This window comes from Talpa occidentalis, unplaced genomic scaffold, assembly GCF_014898055.3.
Source record: "Talpa occidentalis isolate TD23 unplaced genomic scaffold, MPIMG_talOcc4v2.1, whole genome shotgun sequence".
Taxonomy (NCBI): Eukaryota; Metazoa; Chordata; class Mammalia; order Eulipotyphla; family Talpidae; genus Talpa; species Talpa occidentalis.
The window spans coordinates 85,378,422-85,402,257 of record NW_026555331.1 but is presented as its reverse complement, the minus strand read 5'-3'; the positions used below and the strand labels follow the sequence as shown (position 1 = coordinate 85,402,257).

Here is a 23,836-nt window from a genome sequence, read left to right as displayed (position 1 = left end):
ACCCAGTACTGCTACTCCTGTGCATTTGTCCAAAGAATAGAAAACCATCAACAACAAAAATGTATGTTCTTCAGGATTTATAACAGCATCATTTACAATAGCTAGAACATGGAGGCAACCTAAATGCCCACCAACGGATGATTCAATGAAGAAGTGATACAGGCGCACTACAGAATACTGTCCAGCCACTTATAGCTGGATTTATAGCAAAATGGAAGGAGTTCAAGGGAATTATATGTAGTAAGGCAAGGTCAGAATTTTAAAGGCAAATACTGGACATTTATATAGCAGACAATTGGAGAAAGTACTTGCAAAAACTTAGTGCACATTAATAATGATCTCTGAAGGGGAAACAGAATCAGCAGGGAAGAAACAGCACAGATACTACTAGAATTTTGGATAGTCTTAATTAGAAAATCAAAAAATAATTGGTGGAGAAGGAAGAAGCAATGTGGAGGGAAGAAGAGAGCTTTCAGTTTTGTTTTTATGAAGGCCCGCAGAACACTGTGTGACTTTATTGCTTATCCCTGCTGGTGTGGTGGGGTCTGAAGAACACTATGCCCACCATACTGGCTTGTTCCAAAAAACAATGTAAGAAGGTTTACAGGGCTATGCATTTACATGTACATTACGCATATACATTATTTGAAGTAGAGGAGAAAGAAAAGGGGGCCAAGAATGAGGCTAAGATAACTATTAAGTCCAAAGTGCCCAATTCTCTGGGCTGGAGTACAAATTTAGCACTAGCTTTTTAACCACAAATGTGGAATGCCATTTCACACTGTCCATGAGACAGTAGCAAATGAATTGTTCAGGAGAAGCACAAATATTCTAATACTAAGGTCAGGATGAAATGATTCTTGGTAGTCAACAAAGAGGCCATCGCACAACAATCAATATTCTTACAATTGACACAGTAAGGAATTTTATGAAAAGATGGACCGAAATGGCTTCAAATCAAAGAGAAATTCTAAGGGTATATAAGAAAAATACTGTACTCTGGTCTTTGCTGTGCTTGCCGACTTCATTTTGGGGTACAGTTTGTCTTTTATTGATATGACGTTAGACTTTTGGTTTACGGCATTACATTTTAGGAACACAGGCTCATACTTCTTGAGATGTTTGTTACCACTCTACAGCCATCACTAAAGTATCAGTGAACCTCCACCACAATTCCCTTCCATGGGGTACATTTTAAGGGATCTGAAGAAGTGATTAAAAAGCAAATCTTTAATGTTCCTTAACCAATACTGTTTATAAAAGCCAAATACATAGGTGTATTTGGTACTATATATTCTATACCTGGAGTTCAGCTATTACAGGATTCTAGGGGAAAAAATGGTCTTAACAGGACATTGAGCTAGTATAGGAACAGCATCTTTTGGGGAAACCTAGTCATCTAATCAGTAGTTTCTGAGGGTACTCTAGCACTTTGGCTGAGTGTCCTTGCGGGGGGGTGGGGTAGAAATCTGCACTCAGGCAGACAGGTCTATTAGCTTCCAAATTTCTGCTCAGTATAACCTAGTTTTAATTAATATTAGTCTAGAAAATGTGTAAGGAAGGCATAAGTAAACATAGTGGCCATTAAAAAAATCCAACCCTCAACTCCACAAAGCCTAGCTTTGAGTACTGTGATTTCCTGATGTTCTTCCAAGTTAAAGTATTTGTGTAATGTACATCAAGGTATCTGAATGAAGTGACCTTCTGTAGAGAATTAATCAGGGACCAACTGAAATTTGAAAGCACTTTGGTTTTTACTAAGCTTTAAGAGCTCTCTATATATTATGGATATTAAACTTTTGTCAAATATTCATGTTCTAAAAATTTCCAGCTTGTATTTTTTCTATTTGTCTTTTGGCATACTCATTTTAAACCTTTATGTAATGGAATGTAACAATTCTGGTTTTACTTTTGCTCTATGCTTAATCCTTTCTTGTTTGAGATCAGCTATTCATTTATATTTTCTTTTTATTTTATATATCTTTAATGTCTTTTGGTATACGGAATAAGAATGGAGGGAATTGGGGCCTCCCTAGTGGCGCAAAGAGTTAAGACGCAACATATGAAGCTAACCACAGCTACTGCAGCATGAGTTCGATCCTTGGCCAGGGAGCTACCCACATGGCACAGCAGACCTCTCCTGACTAGCCCGCTGCTCCCCTCAGCAGTGTAATTCAGTCGATCTGCCTGTTCTGTTCCCCACTCTGTCTCTGGTGAATTCGCTCACCCCCCCACACCTCTGGCCTGTACCCGAGTTCATGTGTGCATAAATAAATAAATCCTTAAAAAAAAAAATAGAGGGAATTTACTACCCTCACCCTCACAATTAATTTTTCTTGGGATATTTGGAAGAATATTTCTATTTTCCCTCATAATATGAAATCAATCTATTACCTTATTCTAATATCTTCCAAATTAAAAATCCATTTCTGTGCTTGCTATTTTCTTCATTAACATATATTCTTGCATCTATCTCACACTGATAGAACTGTAACTTAATAATGTATCCAAATACCTAGTTGTATAAATCCCATCCTTTCCATTACCCTATTTAAATACAAACCAAGGAACACATCTATTTTATACTGTCAATGACTATATGCAGGACAGATTCCCCTTTTAAGCATTTATCATAACATCATTACTAGGGAATGAAATACTGAGTGGACTTAAGTTTCACGAATACATGAAACATTATTAATTTCAGTTTTACTTTGTAAGTAAGTCCATAAACAAAATAGCACTTTCCATTGTATTTACTAATTATTAGCTTTGCTAATAATAACCTTTATCAATCTAAAGTTTTTCTCATGCCAATCAATAAATGATTTCCTTAAGAACCTAACATTGGTATATTTAAGTGATTTGGTTAGATTAGAATTCTTACTGACCAGACAAATATAATTAGCTGGGAGGTATTGTTGATGTCTGGATTTTCAGCTGCAATGGAAAAATGCCAGAAATTACACTTTTTATACTCTTTTTCTGGAAATTTTCAGGTATATTGCAACATACTAAGAGAATAGTTTTTGTAGTCGGCCTTCTATTTTTAAAAGCTTATTTCTTTTTTGGCATATCATTTCTGTTACATTCAGTGGCTATGCTTTTAAAACTTACCATCTGTTAAATATTTTGATGCTGTCTTTTCACTTAATATATATCTGAATTTCACAGTATTATCATTCTAATGGAGATGGAAAATAAAAAAAATAGATAAGTAAAAGATGTAAGTCAGAACCATGGAGAAAAATGAAGCTATTACAATAATCCAGGAAAGAGTTGATTGAGTTTTGAACAGAATGATCACACTAAAGTGATGAAAATGGTTGAGCTATTGAATCATGGATATATTTTGAAGATGAAGCTGACAAGATTTACTAAAATACAAGACGAAGGGTATAAGACAAAAGGAGTTTAAGTTACTCTAAAAATTTTATATGATCAACTTGAAGGATGCAGAATCCATTTACTGAAATGGTAAAGACTGTGGGTTTCATTTTTTCATGGCCAGTAGTGGAGAAGCTTAGTTTTGTTTTAGACTTGTTAAGTTTGAGATGTCTTTTAAATATTCAAATGGAGATAGTAAGTAAAGTGAATATCTGAGTTTGAATTTGGGGGAAGAGATTCAGAATGAAGATATGTATCTGCTAGTGATCAACACAGTTATTTACAGCCGTGAAAGCAGGTAACATCACTTAAGGATTTAGTATAAAGATTTGATGACTAAGCTTTGAAAATTAGAGGTTGAGGGTATGGAGAGGTTGCTAGAAACAGACTGTGAAGGAAGGCTTGCTTAGATAGGAAGATAAGAGGAAACGGTGATATTCTGGAGAGACAAGAGTGTAAGGGAGGGTTGAAGGGGTCAATGTATTAAATACTGCTCACAGGTCAAGTAGGATTGAAGAGAATCGATTGTTGAATTTAGCAAGCAAGGTCCTCTCTGATCTCAATGAGAGTGGCTGTAAAAGATAAATGAGGCAGCGGTTTTGGAATGCAAGAGATAAACAGGAATTTTGTTTTTAAGATGGGCAAATTAGCTGATCAAGGCTCTCTATATCTGCTTTGTGTATGGTGCCTTACTATATAAGAATTACTATCTTTACCTTGGAGTTGCAATGTTACTGAAGGAAAGGAAGACAATATACAATAATGGGATAGGTAATACTTGAGTAGTTCAAAAGAAAATAAAGTTACTGGTTTTACAGAGGAGATGAAGTTTAATTTCTACTTTAAAAATTAAGTTGGATATTGGCAGATGAAAAAGTAGGGACAAAGGGAAAGAATCACATATTGGGAAACAGTAAGACTGGCCGGGCTGGAATTCATGTTAATAAGAATTGGGTAATAAACATGGAGGGTTCCTATCAACTAAGAGATTCTGGCTTTTTTATTTTGGCTCTAGAGATGGAAAGAAATAATCCACCTATGGTAGCTCTAAAACAAACAAACAAACAAAAACCTGGTTAACAATTTTTAAAAATTATTTTCATTATTAGAAAATTTTCTCAAATGTCTTGTAAATAAGGAAAACCAGGTTATCAGTGAAGAAAAAGCTAATGTAATTAGGTGAATTAAAAATTAATTACTTTTGAGCATGAAAATTTTTGTCTCACATATGACAGAAACACTGCTAGGTAACCACAATTTCCTTTTAAAATACAATTTCCCATATTAATGCTCTAGAATAGCATTTTAAAAAAGTATTTTATAAATAAGAAATATGATTTAAATAAACTTCTAATTAATCCATTATAGATTTTATAGCTCATATTCTCAACACTACATCGTGTTTACACTACTTTATGGAAGTTTTATTTCTGATTCATACTATTCAAGTTACTCCACGGGATTTCATTAAAAGACAAATATGGATTTAAAGGTAGTATTCAAATATGTATATCTTAAGAAACTTCATCACACCTCAGAATTACCTTAAACATAACCAAACTTAATATTTAGAATTTTTGAAATAGTTGTCAAGATTAATTCCTCAGAGGTTTTTTTCCTCAACAAGGTTAGTTGTTAGGTTGAACCAAATGGAATTGCTATTTTTTTGGTAGGGCAAAAACTGATAATATATAAGTGATTTAATACCCTTTAAGATAAAAAAAATCCTGACTGCTCACTCACAGTTGTAAATCTAAAGGGTGAGGGGCAATCTACTGGGAGCAAGGCATTCTCTTAGAGAGTGCATGTTCATTGACAAACAGGCTTTTTTTTCCCCCTGTTCTATTACATGAAAGTTCTTCTCTATGATTTATGGTTTATTTAGTCTTAATAGCTTATAACTTAGTAAAAATTAAAACAGACATGCTTAGTATAAGTTTTACCAAGTTTACACGATTCCTATACTAATACTTGAAATACAGCATTAGTGGAGTAAAAATTTTAGCTATCTTTAAAATCTTAATGGTCAACTTATCTTACAATAGAATGGTTAAGGTTTATTATCTTATACTAGCACCTGAAAGCAAGTAATAGGATCTAACTCAGACTCAGTGAATGGTTTCAACTGAAGGTTCTGAATATTTATTGCTAAATTGGCTATCCATAAAAATGGGAAGGTTGGTAAAGTAACAGGGAAGGACTACAGCAGGTCTGAGTCAAACAAGTACCTTCTGGAGCCAGCGGCAGATTTCGCAGTGTGATTTACATCACAAAAAAATTGAGTTTAGAGAGCCTCTTATTTTATCTCAATTTTAACAAACCTAAACATTCTGTTAAAACAATTTTTTCTGAAGGATGGTATGATTGAGGAGTGCAATCTGAGTCACTGCACAAAAAAATATTAAAACATACACCACACACATATGCTAGCATTGTGGCACCTTCTACCACAATAATCTCTTATGCATAAAGACTCAGTAAGAAAATCAGCTTTTCCAAAGAACTGGCTAAAGCGGAACAGAAGAAAATTTGGACCTTTGGCAAGTCCACCTACCATTGTGTGGATCTCGAAATGCTGCCGGACATGTCCTAGGCAACCCGGGCCAGTGGCTGAAACTGCACTGCTTGCTGAAACGCCTGCTCAACCCTAAGAAGGAAGAGGTGCACATGAAAAGCCAAAGGTAGAGAAGTCTCACCTGTGGGCTGTGCACATGGCAAAACCATCAAGCTGGTGGAAATCAAGATGATTGGCCATTATCTGGGAGAGTTCTCCATCACCTGACAAGTCTACAAAATGCCCCATTTCTCCCGCTTCATCCCCCTCAAGTAGCTTATTTGGCCAATAAAGGCACAGACCTCTAAAATTAAAAAAGCATGAAAGAAAACATAAATAAGTAGGATACAACTTAATTACAAATGCATTATATTTAAAGTAAAATAGTTTATTATATATAGCTATATGTATAACTGTGCTGCATATTAAATAAGAACATGTGATAAAGAAACAGGGCTAACCAATTAAGGTTTTTAAGGTTGAGTTTAAATAGGAAAGAAAATGAAATATTCACTTGGGTATCACTATTGGAAGAAATAGTGTTTCAAAAAAACAAGGAAATACTGGTACTCTTTCTTTTTCAATTGTTTCATTGGGAAGAATCTTTTTCAGGTGATAAAACTTACAAGGTAAATTAAAATGCACTTTACTCATTGGCAAGCTATACCAACAAGAATAATGTGATCACAGTAGTTGGAAGTTTTTGATTTATAACTATACTATTCTCTACTTATAAAAGCTGCAGTCTAGGAGGCAGAGCAATGAATCATTACAATTGTCTATCTGGGAAATGTCAAAAGATTAAGTAAGGGCAGAAGAAGAGAGAAGAAAGAAAGAACACACATTTCTGCCCAAGAAATATTCCTCAGTTAATGGGAAGTTATCACTAGCACATAAATCCAGTGCTAAAGAAATAACAGTTTAAAATCTTCAAGAAAAACTAAAAAACTATAATACTTAAATTTCTGATTATAAAAGGCAGATTTTCTTCAGAAGCTCTGATAACTTAATCATTCCATATTCAACTATAAATAGTGATCTACAGACTAAGTATCTGAAAAAGCAAATTTAAGATGAGAAAATGAATTACAAATTTGAACCAAGCATTAAATGGATCAAACTGTTTTTTTTAAAAAAGAACACATATACTTTAATTGATACTTTGCCAATACAAAAATAAGCATCCACAGAATGTTTATTTACTGTTTAAATTACTCCATATTTTCATATACCAGGAACAGAAAAAATATTTTATCCCACATACAGTAAGAGCAAACAAGTGCAATCTTTCAAACATTAAAAGGCAAAATCAAATCTGTACAACAGATAAATAAATTTATACCTCTAACAGTTAGCCTGTAACAAAACAAAACCAAAACATATCACCCCAAATCACCAGTTTACTTAAAATTCTATCTAGGGTCACACATTTCAATCGTAACAGCTTGAATCTTTACTACACTGCACAAGTTTATAGGCTGATAAATATTTTTTTCAAATGTAGAAGGGAGTAATAGGAAATACCAAAATGGTTATAAAGAGTTTTCCAAACATTGGAAATAATATACAAAAAAATTATTTGGGGGAAAACATTAAATGGATCCACAGGGTGAACAGAATATACTAATATAACTTAATGCTTGGGCTGGGAAGAAAATTTGGCCTTTTTATAAAAAGAAACAATATAATAATGACAAAACCCTGTCATGGAGCCTATAACTCTGAGAAAAAGTGTCCATGATTAAGACTTGTATACCTGAAAACCACAGTTCGGAAGAAAAATCAGATCAGGAAACATATAACATCAGAACATGAATATATATAAATAAAAGGCATACAGTTTATCGTTCCATATCATTGCACACTGGTAAGAAAACAATACTGCAGTCATTCTTATGAAAATGTTTTCAATGAAGTAGGAAGTTCTGTGATGAATATAGGTGTAGGCAACGTATTACCACAAGTTTAGTAAATATCAAAACACTCAGTGGTGTCACTAAACTAAATTATCTGTATTTTTTACTGGAAAGGTAATTCTTTTCCTGCCATCACAAGTTAACAAAAAATCATTTTATAAATTGAAATACAAGTCCAGTAGAAAAAACTTTTCACATGCAGTCCTATACAATGCACTCTGCATCAATTTTTCAGCATTTCACACCAGATATGTACATTTCCAATATATACAACCACTTTTTTGACAGATGTCATTGAGCTGTCCTCTTGCCACACAAATTTATATTTACATAGACATTTATATCTCCAGATGGATGCTTTCCTCCTCTAGGCACCCCAAGAGTTAGCCTGAAGAGCTTAGTTTTTTAGGATGTTAGGAACTTAATGTCTTGATTTGTCTTGAATGGATGATAAGATGAGGAGTCCACAAAAAAATGCAGCTATACATGCTAACCTTTTCAACAGAGATGAGTTATCTTTAGGAATAATAATCTGCGCAAGATCATTTGTGATCTGAGAAATTTCATGTGCCACACAAACAAATATGAAAGAGCTGACAATGATGTTGAGCATAGGGTTTCCAGGTATGAGCACCAGGATACCTCTTGTGTCCGCTGCCAGCCATATGTGATATTGGCAAATGAACAGCTAGGAGGAAAAACATTTAAAGTTAGATGTAAATATATCAGTTTCTCCTAATTTAAACATTTCATAGCATAACAACATTACAAGGCTTCTCTGAAAACATTACACTCCCTCTTGGTCCTGGAAAGTCTATTGTAGTATATGCTCCAGAACTCCTACTTAAGGAAGCACTGCTTCAAAATCCCCAAGAAATGAACCAATGAATCTCCTAATTTTAAAAAACATTTCTTTGCATGACATAGAAGACAGGGTGATAGCTATTTCCTTGTACTCAGACCCCAAATAAAAAATTACTGCATATGTATGTACCTACATACACACACATGCACTGCACATGGATATGTTTGTGAATATATTTGTGAATGTGTAATTAGAAGTGGGAAATGGCATGGTTTTAAAAGTTATCCTCATGTCTGCTCTGCACGGTGAGACATAAATGTCTGGAATTGCACTCATGTTTCTGAAGTGCATTTCCACTGCTCTGAGAGTATATGTGAGCATACATATTAAATAACACCATTAATTCTTTTGATTGTAATCACAAATGGATTGTTTCATCACATTGCTGAAAGATATCAGTGGGGTACAAGAGACTATGTTGAAGGACGAGTGGCGTATGGTGGGTTTGGCATGGTAGCACACACCTAAAGAGGTAGGATACTGTATTTCTGAACCATACAGTGTTGTAAACTAGCATTACTTTAATAAAAATATTATTAAAAAAATCAATAGTAGGAATCGGAAAATAGCACTTAAGTAACTTCAACAAATATGAGGACAATAGAATTTTTCTATTTTTATAAAAATAAATAAAACCGCTCATGTTCCAAATATTAAGGGAGTAGCAAAATAAACATTATTTTTTCCACCGGATGACATGGTAAGTCTTTCAGGATCAGGAATTTCAAATTATATGCAATCTCTCTAACAAGTAAATAAACTACAGAACATTTAATCAAGAACTCAGAGAAATTTATTTTCTCTCTTTTAAAGACTTAATAAATTTTTCTTTAAAGCAGACTAAAACATCTTTTATGATTATTAATTCTACTGTTTTAAAACACTGTTTCAAATAATAAAGCTCAGAATATTAGAATATATTTTAAAATATAACCTTAAACTGAGTTTGTAAATAATTTCATATTATTAGGTATTATACAAAATGTAATGAGTTTAAAAATTTTCTCAGTTTTTAATCATAAAGGTGGATTGTATCATAAGCATCAATAAGCTGAATTCTAGAAATAAAACACTTAATCATGGATGAGAAACAAATCAAAATAGCCTCAGTTTGACTTCATTTAAATCTACTTATAAATTTTATTTATCTTTCAGTTTTTTCCTCCTAATCTCAGCATGTTAGTTATGCTTAAAAACTTAAGACAATACAAATATTTTGAAAGTCAACTAGAGCAAATATTTAAATAAGGTTTTAAAAATATTCTACAATGATTAAGTGCTATTAAAGTTGTGTTATTTCCCTGCAATTCTATAAACATAGCTTTAAAAAAAAAAGTTTGTCACATTTAAATGAACACACACACAAACATTTAAAAATATGAGATAGAAGAAAATATTAATGTACCAACCTCTAATGAAATTTTTCCAAACCAAGCAAAAAATGAACTGTAAACTGAACGGGCATATCCAGGGATATTCCTTATTAGGATGAAGGCTAAAATCTAAAGAAAAAAACCACAAGGGCAAATATTAATCTTTCATTTAAAGATATTTTGCATGATGTTTTCCTTCAAAAGGTAATTTTATGTACTTGAACTTGATATATGCACAATGGCTTTTTTTCAATAAATAAGGCACACTACTGCATCCACAGGGGACTGTCTTTAAGACATTCTCTATCCTTCATCAGAAGATCCAGGAATTATCCTAAGTAAATCACTTTTCTTCTTTCCACCTGGCTCAACCACTTCCCAATGTGTAGTTATTTCTTTAGCAAATCCAAGTCTTGTACTTTGTCATATATCTAGTAAACAATTTGATTAGGGAAGTAGAAAATCAAAGAAATAATAACCATGGGAAAGACAACTGCATATGGGGGCGGGGACATCTTCCTTATTAGTCTGATATAGAAATAATAATAATGCTTATAATGTGTTCAGCCTTTATATTGGATTGGGTACTGAGCTATGCATTTAATACAGATTATTTATGGTAGGTTGCCTGTATACTGTTCTATAGCTAAGCCCTCCTGGAAATTTCTATCCAGACTGATGGACAAACCAAATAGATCAGGATTCAAGGATAGATGCAAAAGCTGTATGCTGAGTCACACTGGAAAAATACTGCCTAACAAGATACTAAAAATTTTGTATATGCTTATAATCTTAAAGAAGCCCCCTAAGATAAATACTTAAGGATATATAATTATATATGTATAATTTTAATGTAATTTCTATGTAAGTATAGTCATATAATCAGTGTATTGTATACTTTCCAACTCCCTCATCCTCACACCCCACACCTCCATCATCTGTGAAAGGAATGAGTAGTAAGGATGAGACTGTAACCTGTATCACTTGCGGCTGGCTACCTGCTTGCTTTTTGACTTTTACAAAGAGGGACAAGTGCCCTTGGTAAGAAGTAGCAAACTGCTAGCTTCAGTTTGTGTTCCAAGTTCATTTACTCTGCAGTGGAGAAACTAAGGCCCTCAAAAAAGTAACTAAGTAAATATGAATGTATTAGAGTGTAAAGACTGAGAGGAAAGGTAATAAGGCTCAGGAATGCTTACGGTAGTATTAGTCTACGTGTGGCCACACTCTCCCTTAGCTTTCCTTACACTGTTCTGTATTGATACAGCAAGAGTGGCAACTTTCCCTTCTATTATGTGAATTACAGAAATGATACTAGATATGATATACAAAAATTTATTGGTAAGCATTATTGTTGTCTACAGAATCATGAAAATGACGTATGAATATAGTATAATGTTTAAAATTTCATTATTATTGTGTTTGGAGAGTCTATTGCAATATTGGTGCTACTGACTATAAAGGCATAAGAGGAATAAAAAAAGTCCCTATATTGAAGAAAACTTAAGAGCTAAGAAAAGTTCTTCCAGATATTCTCCCAGCTCTTTGCTAGGTGATTCAAATTTCAGGCTTCACCTTAGATACTAGTTTCTCTAAGGACCCTGCTCTAATAAAAAGATGGATTAGGAAGAAATTCCATGTGTTTCCAAAGCACCCTACATTCAACTGTTACCACACTAATTACAGTGTACTATGGATAATACCTGGGACCACAATTATTTCTGCAAAATGTAAATCTGATTTGAGTTGCCCCAGCTGCTACCCATCTCCCAGTCACTACTACACAATTCTCTGGCTCTCTGACTCAAGTCCCAGTGGCCTAAATTCCTCTGAGTGTGCCATGTTCCTTTCTACCAAAAGGCCTAAGTCCTTGGCCTGCTATGTCTTCATTCCTCTATTCTCAGCAGTTTTCTCAGGGGAACCACTCCAACTCCAACTAGGTCAGCTCCCCTTACTATATTTCCTTATAGCATCATGTACTTCTATTTATAATTATGTGGTGATTATGTAAGTACTATCTGTAACAGAAGAATGGAGGTACTGTGAGGGTAGGAACCATATCTGGTTACTACTGTATCCCTCACCATAATATAGAACACATAGTAGGCACAAATATTGGTTAAATGAGTAAAAAACTTGATAAAGGAAAAATGAGTGTTTACTGATCTGTACCACCATTAAACTGTAAGTTCCACAAGGGCAGGAACAGTATTTTGTTTAACATTTAGCCTCTTACCAGGTACTGTATTTCACCTAGTAAAATACATAGCATACAATTGATCTCTATTATTAAATAAATTCAAATAAATGAAGAAAATTAACATTTTCTAGATGACAATCAAGTGACAATGCTGATCATTTACAGAAATCTGATAAACCTCCCTTTAAAAGAGATTCTAATATATCTATAAAATAGAGGAAGGTTAAAGGCTTAGAAAGACTAAGCAATATACCTATATTTTCTGGAGTTTGATCTCAAATCTCTCTTCCTCTAAAGATTGTATTCTTTTGAAGAATTAAGAAAAAATTTCTTGAAATCAAGGTAATTACCTGTACCACAGAAACAGATGGGTGGAGTTCATTGCACTCTGCTTTGTTTTTACAACTGCTAGCCCAGATGGAGTAAGTCTAAAACAAAATAGCATATGGATCACTTCACAAAAACAGTTATGACTTACGGAGGCACCAATTCTCAGGATTTTAAAAATAATTTTCTTTATAGCATTACATTTCATTATGTTATTTACAAAGTTTCAGTATAAACAACCCACTTTTTGGGTTTGCCCACTACTTGTTTTGGGTGATCAAATACCCAAACATTAAAAAAAAAGAGATATGGGACATAGGTCTAATGCTTTTTTGGAAATAGTGATTATAAGCCAGTAATGGTTCTTCATATCAAACACCTTACATTATTTTTTCTGAAACTGATCACAATTTTAAAAATTCTTATTTCACTAATGTCTCAGTTAATTTTCATATCACACTTCTATAGGTATCTGCTTCAGAAGTACTTTCAATTAGAAAAATAAGGAATAAGTAATTTTAAAAGTAAAGATTAAGATATTAAAAATAACTGATTAAATTGCTATTGCTTAAAGTTAATTTCCAGTATCACTTAGGATCTTGGGAAATTATAAGATTACATTTTGAAACTTACCAAGAAAGAAACTACTGAAATAAACAATAAAAAATTTGAAATTTTGTTTGAAAAAAGAGGTTCACCCTTTCCTTCAGAAAGTACTTGACGCTTCTGTAAAGCCAGATATATGAAAGCAAACAACATTCCATGAAAGACTACCTGAAAAGTGAGGAGGAAAAATTTGTTTTAAACTTCTACTTTTTGATACAGTAAAATATTTGTTAAATGAGAAAAATATATATAAAAATAAGTAGGTTAAAGGCTGAAAGGCCCACACTTTTTATAAAGGATTAAACTTCAAGCACTGAAATAAAACCAAAGATGTTAAAAATCATCAGCAATTGACAAGCAAGCATCTCTAACAATAGTATGAGACAAGCTGACTCATTTTGATCAGTTTCAATTGCAAGTAAAGAAATACATTCAAAAAATAAGAAGAAACTATTCTGAAGACACATGACAAAATTTAAATGTACTCAGCTAAGATAAAATATTTGATATGGATACTTTCAATCAAACAAAACAAACAACAATAACACCAACAAGATCATATTTTTAAAAAGGAGTGTATGCACATTAGAGCAAAAAAATATGGTAGATTATAAAGACTAAATATTAACTATCATGTTGTAGTAGACAACTCTGAGATGGCTGAAAATTCTAAATTATTTGATGTCAAGACTTCAGCAAATTTATAAATAGTTTTGATATACAATGTAGTACACTGGAAAGTACATAGGCGTTGGAAACCAGGAATGGCATATAGTATGTACTAAGAAAACATTTTTTGAATGAAAAAAGGAATAGCAAAAGATGGAAGGAAAAGGGAAGAGTGTGTAAAAGGTAATTATTATTTATTCAGTATTTCTATTATTTTCTAAATGCTAGATGCTTTATATATGGTTAGTCAACCGAATCTTAACCATCCCTTAAGAATAATTTTAGGGACTCATCCATGACATGCTCTCATTTCTTTGTACAATTCTACCTCAGAGCTGATAGTACACAATTTAGCATACAATTATAAGTAGTAATATTGGAGTTTAGCTAGATTAGAAGGCCGAAAAGCCTGGTGGTATGTCTTCTTTCTCTAACACATCCCTCACAACAGCAACATCTAGAACATATATTGGAACTCAAATATGGTGTTGAGTGGCTGATGCACAGATGAAGGATCATCCATAGGTCATAATTATGACCTAAACAAAGACCACTTCATAGACAACATTTTTATATTTTTACCCCTGCTGATAAATACATATATAGGTACCTATATATATCCTTTATGTGCTATTAAAAAAGGAGAGCAAAGGGCAGCACTACTTTGATTTACCAAATCAACATGTTTCCTTATTCTAAAACTAGTAAAATAGGGCCTCCCTGGTGGTACAAGGGGTTAAGCACCGCACTATGAAGCAATCCACAGCCTCTGCATCGTGGGTTCAATCCCTGGCCAGGGAGCGACCCACATGGCACAGCAGACCTCTCCTGACTTATCCACTGCTCCCCTCAGCAGTGTATTTCAGCCAGTCTGCCTGTTCTGTTCCCCACTCTGTCTCTGGTGAATCCTCTCACCCTCCACAACTTCTGGCCTGTACCCCTGTTCTTGTATGCATAAATAAATAAATCTTTAAAAAAAAATAAAACTAATAAAATAGATTATAATTTTCCATATAATTTTTAAACCATAATTTAAAATGGCAAAATATTACAAGGTAAATAAATACATACGTAACGGTCTAACCTCCATCTGAACCACCATTCATACACATTTCCTTTTAGTTCAAAACACTTGGATAGTGGCCAAAGAGAAAAGATCTTCTCAAATGCACCCTGAGAAAAGGAATCCAGAAAATCATTTAAGATGGTACAAGTCAATACACATTTTGCAATTCTATAAATTGTAGACTTCTATAGTTAGGACTGTATAAGGGGCATTCGTAATTTTAAAATTCTATTAATTTCACTTAAAAAAATCACTGCACTTGAAATTCATGTAAAAATAAATTAATTCCATTAGTGGTGAATAAAGATCAATTAAAACATTTTTGTTTTAACTTAATTTCACTCATGAAAGGCTATTGAGAATGTGTATTTAAAAAAAAAAAAGTAATTGAAAAATCATTCCAGTCAAGGTTTTTAGTCTAGTACACAAAACGGCTACTATTTACTGATCAAAACATGCAAATACAGTCAATATGGCATCAATAACCCAAAAAATAAGGTTAAAATAAAGTTTTTCTTTCTCTAAGGTCCTTAAAATCAACAACTAGCCATTATAACTAAAAGAATCCTCTGAACTTGTCACTTACTCAACTAATCATACCCAGATGTCGTAATTGCATTTTTAGGTAAAGTTTGCAATTTTTTCTCTGGTCAAGTGACTGAATGGTACCCTTTTATTAATATGACAGCTGGGAAAATCTGGAAATGAAGGGGCAGAAGTCTTGGGTACAGTTCTGCACATTAATTAAATCTTTCAATGAAGAAAACAAAACCTTCAATTCCAGACTAAAATATTGTGACAAACTCCATTAGAAAAACTTCATTATTAGATCTTATGCCAGAAAATAAAATATATAACATCACAATTTTTAAAAAGTCTAATAAAAAGCAAAGAACAAATATGAAAACAGTACTGTATTTGGGGTAATGCTGAATTCTTAGCTCAAAAGAATCTTATTATTTTAATAAAATGCAATATTCTCTAACCACAGAATTTAAAACGCTTATAGCTTGCTAAAAATAGGTTTTATAAAAACTATGCTTCAGAAGACTAAGGATGACTCTTACCAAGAGTTGCAATATAAAATAAAAATCCTGTATATACACTTAAGAAATACAGCATTATGATATAGTAGGTATATATCTAGTGGAGATTAATGGTCTTATAGATCATATATATAATATGTGCATCATATACATGATGAAAATTTCTTATGAGATCAATAAATATTAACTGAATACCCATTTCGTGAAAGACACTGGACTATGTCCCTTTTTTATGTCAAGTGGTCAACACGGATGCAAGGTTCCTCTATTTAACTGCTGATCTGCCTTCCCTTTTTCTCCCATAGAGCACTGGGAATTTTAACAAATAACTGTTAAGTAGCTGCAGTTACTTGGCTATTTCTTTATACCTTAGCCAATTGTTTCCTGGCTATATTATTTATCTCCTGTAAAAAAACCCTGGAGGTGAAGCAGAAATATAAATGTTTTATATATTTCTAGGTATGAAAATAAGTGTAAAAGTGATTACAAATACACACAGACCCACACACATACACAATGCTCACATGGCATTTGCATCTAATGCAGTCAGGTACAAGACAGAGAGTCTTAGAGACAGGACTAAAGTGAAGAGTATGTCACAGCTACAGGCATTCAAATTAAAATATTTTGTTATAAATATCATGCTGCCCAAATAATATGTCTGCCTGATGGTTCTGACCAGTAGGCAGCAGTTTGCCACCTGCTAAAATATGAGAAAACCTCAAACATTATTATAGGGGACAGAAGGATAAAGACAGGAAAATAACCTACACTTTATGAAATTAAACACACTATGTATACATAAACCCCTTTGCTCCAAAGTTGGTTTTACTAACTACTAAAATTTTACTCTATGTAGTTATGAAAAAAATCAAGTAACACTTTGATGCAATGAATAATGCACAAACCAAGTTGCAAATCCTGTCAAGAAAATTTTGATCTCCACTTAAAGTAGTGTCTTATAAGAGGCATTCAATAAACGTTTGATTGATCAAAGTCAAGTAAAATGGATTTTGAACAATTGCCAGAGGAAGAGCTTTAAATTGCTCTTACAACAAAAACAGTGGTAACAAAAGTAGATAGGTCTCAAAAGAACTACACTGAGTAGTCAACTATAGAGTGACACTTTTATTACAGTCATTAAAAAATGAAGCTTGAAAAAAAAGCTGACTCTTCTCACATACTGTAATAGACTTGAACTTTAAAAGAAAATAGAACAAAATATAAACCAAAAAGACTGTACAAACCTGAGAATATGCCAAAAAACATATACATAACAGCAAGAAGGCTAGTTTCAACAGTAAGCCAAAATGCCAGAAACAATTTCCTAAGAGAGAAAATATTTAATTTACTAAGAAATGTAAATTTATATTAGAAAACAACACATGCTTTTTTCTGTTTAATGTATATTATATCCTGCATAGTTCTTAAAATAATTTAAGGTTGCTTTTAAGATACACAAAATATATCTAGTATAAATGACAAGTAGGACAAAAAGAAAAAAGGTAGAGAGAATCCTTGTAGAAATGAGGCTATAGGATCTAGCTGATGCCCTATATACCTGCTATTCATCTACTATAGAAATATTTAACAAAATCTCTTGGATTCAATTATACCTATTATTAAAAGTTACCAAAAGTTTTGTAACATCATTTCAGTGTAATTCTAACTCATGTTGAATGTAACCTGGGTAATGTTGCTTAAACAATGATGTTCTAAGGACAGAGCTTCAAGAATTCCCTTAGGATAGACTAGGATTAGACTAATAGGATAGACTAGGATTTAACCAAAGGATCTGTTTTAACATGTGCACATTTTCAGTTATTTGCTCACAGAGTTTATACATATTGATTGTTTATTTGATTTCTATGCTGGGCTTGTATGGAAGAATTAAACTACAAAGGCTGTCCAAAGACATTACTAAAATTCATTAAAGGCTAAAACTCAACTCTTCCCTGAAAAATTAATATAATGGAAAGAAAGGGAAACTATTTCTTGATATACAATATTGCATTGAAAGTCAAGTTAAATATCTTTAAATATTTTTATTCTGAAAAAGGAAAGGGAAGCTTTTAATGTAAACTTTGGCGGGGGAAGTATAAAGATAAATAATCTTTTTTTTTTAAAAGATAAATAATCTTAATGAGTAACTTTGAACATTGTGTCAGTAACTGGTTATGTAAAATTTGAAGAAGACAACTTCTGGGCATTGATGTTTCCTTATATGTGAATCAGATTGATAAATGTTTTAAGTACTGTCCAGAAGATAAACAATATTAGTGCTTTTAAAACTTGTTTGATATAGGAAGCCTTTTGCAAAGGAATGTTTACTCAAAATCTCAATATATATAAGAAATCAAATAAAGCAGAGATGCTAAGATTGAAACAGGATGTAGGGGCTGGAACCTAACTGGCTTTGCCAACTCTCTTCTAGTTCTCTCCAATCTGGGTCTCTATAAGACTTTGAAAACTGTTCCATTAGTGAATACATAAAATGGCTTTGGAAATTTTAAGTTTTAAAAAGGGAAAACACACACATACAATATAAATGCAAACTATTATTTTACATTGTTAAATTACTTGAGCTACCTGGCTGTAACATTTTAGAAATATAATTTAAGAACAACTTTCAGAATGTCAAAATACACATAAATTTAAATTATCTACATGTCTCAATAAAAATGATAGCCTTAAACAGTGAAAATGAAATTTAGAACAGTGAGAGACTATTGCTATTAACATTAATATAAAAGTTATATTTACCGTTTGCTTTTTTTTGGGTTATTTGTGGCCAAAGTGCTAGAGTAACATATATGACCATGAACCATACTGTGACCAAAGGGACAAAGTAATAGAATTGATAAGGCCGATCCATTACTATGCATAACACCACTACCAGGAAATTGAGACGAAATAAGACCTATTAAAAAAGAAGAGCAAAGACATTCTCTGACAGAGTATAAATGTTTATTTATGTCAAAAAAAAAACCCTGCAGAAGTGTATTTAATGGATTTCTAAAATTACATTTGTTCAACAGTCACTATAAAGAACTGAATATAAAATATTTATGTATCATTATATTAACTAAATCCCAGCAAAACATCAGCGTGAGCAGTCCTCTGGCTACAAATGCCATCTTGTTAAATGCAGCCAAGAATCACAAACCTCCTTTCTAGAGCTACAGTTTATAAGTAGAGATTAGATTACCTCAACAAAAGGGTGTCCATTTCATCTCTGTTTGATGTTGATTTACCCCATTTGGGATTAAACTGAGAGTTGTCATAGATACAAAACGATGTTACTCAAATTAAAAAGTGTCTTTGGGACTTTTGTAACAGTCATTTCGGACAACTGTGTGATGTCATTCAAATAACAGAGCAGATTGACATTAGAGTGCACTACTTACTACTATGTGACTACAGACAAATTATCCAGACTTTCTGAGCCTCTGTGACCTTGTATGTAAACTACTCAGAGTTGTAATGAGGGATAAATAAAATAATTAATCAGACACTGCCTGCCACAAGGTAGAAATTTAACAGATATTAACCTTCTAGAGAAAACATATTATAATAATGCTGGGTAACTGTGCATTTCTACAAAACTAAAATGAATCAACATGCTGTCTCTTGGGTATCAGCTTCACCACATATTCATCTAAATTATATTTTCCCTTCCCCAGTAATAAATTATTTATGTCAAATTATTGGACGATACAGAAATAACACAACTTTAGAGTATTATTTCATAACTTCAAATTATGAATGGTCTTATAATGAGCACACTAATATTTTCTCAAAGTTAGGCACAAAAACATATTGAAAGAAAAAAGAAATAACTGAATGCATTCCTACCTGACATACTCTATGGATTCCAAAGTCTCCTTTGATCCAAAAGTATGAGAAATGCCCATACCCTGTCTGAAACAGGTACGCAGCAACCAGAACCCGAATGTGCATATACACAGGCAAAAACTGTTGACCAAAAAAAAATGCATATAATATACTGGCACTAAGTATACCTTGAATTATCATAAACAGTGCATTTAACAAAGATAACAGGCCATTATCATCATTTGGCACTAGCTCAATAAAAAAAAATCATTTTTAAAAGTTTTATAGCAGAGGCAAACCTTAGAATCAAATAGATCTAAATTCACATTCTGGTTCTGTCATATATTTGAGTTTTCTAAACTACAAGGAGACTATTACCACCTTCCTCAAAGCATTCTTGTGAGGAAAGAGTCAATAAATATGAAGTACAAAGTACATTTCATCCAGTTACAATTAAATATATGCTCACCATAATTATTAAAAATCACATATGCTAAGTAAAGGCCACGCTGGATTTCACATTTCCCAATGAGATGAGAAAAAACAAAATAAAAAGAAAATCCAAAGATTTGCCACCTTAAATGAACAAACTTTACACTTGTAAATGATAGTTACATGACTACTAACACCATTTAGCAAAACTACATATTCAAAAACCATGCAAACATAATTTAGAAATATTACTTCCCTTCCACTCTTATATCATAGAACAATTTCATTTTACATCTCTATATCAATGTGTCATCATGATTAAGATTCTGAGAATCATTTACCATGGTTTTTCAGCAACACATCTTCACTTCTGTCTAGGTGGAATTAATATAAAATTATAATCTACATTTTATGGGAGTTAGTGGAAATATTATCTCATTTACCAGTTCAAATTCTCATAACCTTAGAGAATTATTCCCATAACCTTAGAGAATTAGAACACTGTCATTCCCTCTATCCACCACCCACTGGTCCTTCCTGATCTCTATAACATAACTTGTGTATGCTTTTTAAAAATGATCTTTAAAAGACTTGTTCAGTGACATCCAACCCTTACAATTATAAGGCTCTTCTTTTAGAGATAATTACTAAATCCATGTAAAAGTTTTTTTGGTTTCTATTTTATAGACTCTATCTGATATCCTCTCTTAATTATTCAGCATTAGCACTGCTTAGGTCACTTTATGTTAATGTGCCTTCCCCAAGTGATGCTCTGTAAGATAAAGTAATAAGCAGACAACTTGAATTGATTTTATAAGGATTTGAATGTATGTATCTTTTGTATATATTCTTGAGTGCATACTTGAAAACATCTCCTCCTTTTCTGAGGAATATTTTTTCTGAAATGAAAACACTCCCAGATTTAAATAGGTAATAAATTCTTCTATATAACCAAATTGTTAAGATTCTCTGTCTCCTAAATGATCCTTCTTGTGTTCCCTGTCACTTCTCCTTTATTCACTGTTTTATTCTACCCTGGAATGTTCTTCCCACTACATTTTGCTTATTCAATGCTATTTTTCTTTAGAGCACTGTTTAAAATTTACGATCTTTAATCTCAGATGAGTCATTTCTCCTTTTTCTGAGTTCCTATCAATCCAACCAATGCACATATCAAGCAGATTTTATTAATGCCCTTCATCATTAGTTCTTCTTAAATGTCTTATCCTTGTATCAGAAATTTTCAGTGAAGCTGTAACATCAGAATCATTGGGATTAAGGTGGAAAATACAGAACTGAAATAACCTCAGGTTTTATTTAGTCAAAATCTGTGTCCTTATCTCATTCTTGAATGTATTCTATGTAAATGATACCAACTTCAGCTCCCTATGGCAGTGCAGTGCAACAGAAATAAAATGCAAACTATTTATTTCTAATGTGACTACCAGAACATTTACAAAGTTAAAAGAAACAACCAAAACTTGTTTTAATAAATACATTTATTTATCTCAATATACCCAAAACATTATTTTAATATGTAATGAAATATTTGTATTTTTACACTAAGTTTTTAAGTTTAGTATGTATTTATAATAATACCCATTCTAGTATAGATTTCACATTTATAACACATCTTAATTCCAATGAGCTACACTTCAAGTTGTTAATACCATATGTGGCTAGTGGCTACTATAATATGAGACTGTACCTCTAAGTACCATATGCACAAGCTTAACCACACCTACATCTGATACTTGCAAACTGAATTAACCACTATCACAACAATTTGCCAAGTTCTGACCAGTGGCAGATTATTACAAATTTCACATAGTAATTCTCCCCAACATTTTACTTTACAATATTTGAACCAACAGAGAAGTTACAAGAATGGTACAATAGAATCTAAATACTACACTGGACCATTTAAAAGTATGATACAGATATCATGTTATCATCCCTAAATATTTTAACAAGTATATCTTTGCTAAAGAGGAAAAAATTATTTCTTACATGGCCATCTAATCACTATCATATGCATACATATATTAAACTAAGGGTTTACATATATGATAATAATATCTACTGTACAGCTCATATTGGGGTTTCCCTACATGTCCCAGTAGCATCCTTCATAGTTTAAAATTTTTTTTGAATCAAGGAGTCTGTGTCAAGGATCACAATTTATATTTAATGGTTATTCCTCTTTAGACTCCTTTAATTCATATTTTCTTTTCGTCTTTCATGAGTCAAGTATTACAATATTTTAATATTAAAAGTATACTTGGAATTTCAACTTCATTAGAACTAATAGCTAGGTTGATTTGTGATTCTGTTCTTTTCTTAGTCCTACAAAGTTTTCCCTTAAGACTTTTTGTTTAGATCCCTTAATGAAATTATTTACAAACTCTGAGAGGGAAAAAACCAAACTCCACAATGGAACAGAAAATCCAGTTTGCTTAACCCTCCATATTAAATTTATAGTATTTCATCCATATTAAATTTACAGCATTTCATCCTTATTTGATATGAATTATGTTTTAAAATATGTTTATATCAACAATTGCCATCTGTTAGACCATCTGGATTATTTTAATAATTCTCTGTAATTTTTAATATAATTTCTATTTTAGTATAAAAACACATTTTACTCAAAATAGAAAATATTAAGATTAGGAAACTGAAATAATTATGGCAAATAAAAAGTTGTTAATGGGTATACTTCCTCAAGTATCTAAGAATCAAGGCCCCAAATATGCTATAACACATGCTAGTAATGCTTTATCAGTGTAGATTCAGGTAATTTTTTTAAAAGATTTATTTATTTATATAAGAACCAGGGTACAGGCCAGATGTGCAGGAGGGTGAGAGGATTCACCAGGACGGAGCAGGGAACAGAACAGGCAGACTGACAAAATACACTGCTGAGGCGAGCAGCAGGCGAGACAGGAGAGGTCTGCCACACTATGTGGGTATCTTCGCAGCCAGTGGGGATCGAACCGGCACCGCAGAGGCTGCAGACAGCTTTATAGCGCTGCGCTCAACTGCCTGTGCCACCACGCAGGCCCTATATTCAGGTAATTTTTAACCACAAAATCCTATATAAAAGAACTAGAAAATGTTAATTAATCATAACAAATGATCTGTTAATTTAAAGTATATCCTGCCAGAACATGGATTTTTAAAAACTGTAATTTAGGATGCGTTGGGATGTAGTCTAATATGTATTAGAAAGCTAGCTTGGCAAATGATTATAGTAGAATGCCAAATTGCCTTCCTCCGTTTATGATCCAAGTACTCCCTGGAGTCACTGAACTGAGGAACTTAATCTGCCATTAATTCTTTCTTTCTATTTTTTTTTTTTACAGTTGTATCACCTTTTAATATGTCACCAATAAATTATGTTTCTCAGTGGCATTTTCTTAAAACACTTTTTTCACTCAAATTACTTTAGTCTTTATTCATCTATCAGATATTTTTCTAGGATTCAATATTTACCTACTTAATTTTTAGAGAATCTGCCAAATTTATCTCATAAATTCTGAACAAGAATTATAAACTAAGTGT

General features: G+C 32.5%; 1 protein-coding gene across 1 annotated transcript in view; it reads right to left on the bottom strand.

Annotated features, from left to right (window-relative positions):
• Positions 1 to 7,118: 7,118 nt before the first annotated feature.
• The window catches only part of CASD1 (CAS1 domain containing 1), a 42,317-nt gene continuing 25,599 nt past the window's right edge, over positions 7,119 to 23,836 (bottom strand). The window contains exons 11-18 of the mRNA XM_037508046.2: positions 19,862 to 19,981; positions 18,770 to 18,926; positions 17,254 to 17,333; positions 14,966 to 15,067; positions 13,253 to 13,393; positions 12,643 to 12,720; positions 10,132 to 10,224; positions 7,119 to 8,545 (exon numbers count right to left, since the gene is read on the bottom strand). Of these exons, the coding sequence (XP_037363943.1) occupies positions 8,279 to 8,545; positions 10,132 to 10,224; positions 12,643 to 12,720; positions 13,253 to 13,393; positions 14,966 to 15,067; positions 17,254 to 17,333; positions 18,770 to 18,926; positions 19,862 to 19,981 (1,038 nt within the window). The 3' untranslated portion in view covers positions 7,119 to 8,278. The remainder of the gene's footprint in view (positions 8,546 to 10,131; positions 10,225 to 12,642; positions 12,721 to 13,252; positions 13,394 to 14,965; positions 15,068 to 17,253; positions 17,334 to 18,769; positions 18,927 to 19,861; positions 19,982 to 23,836) is intronic.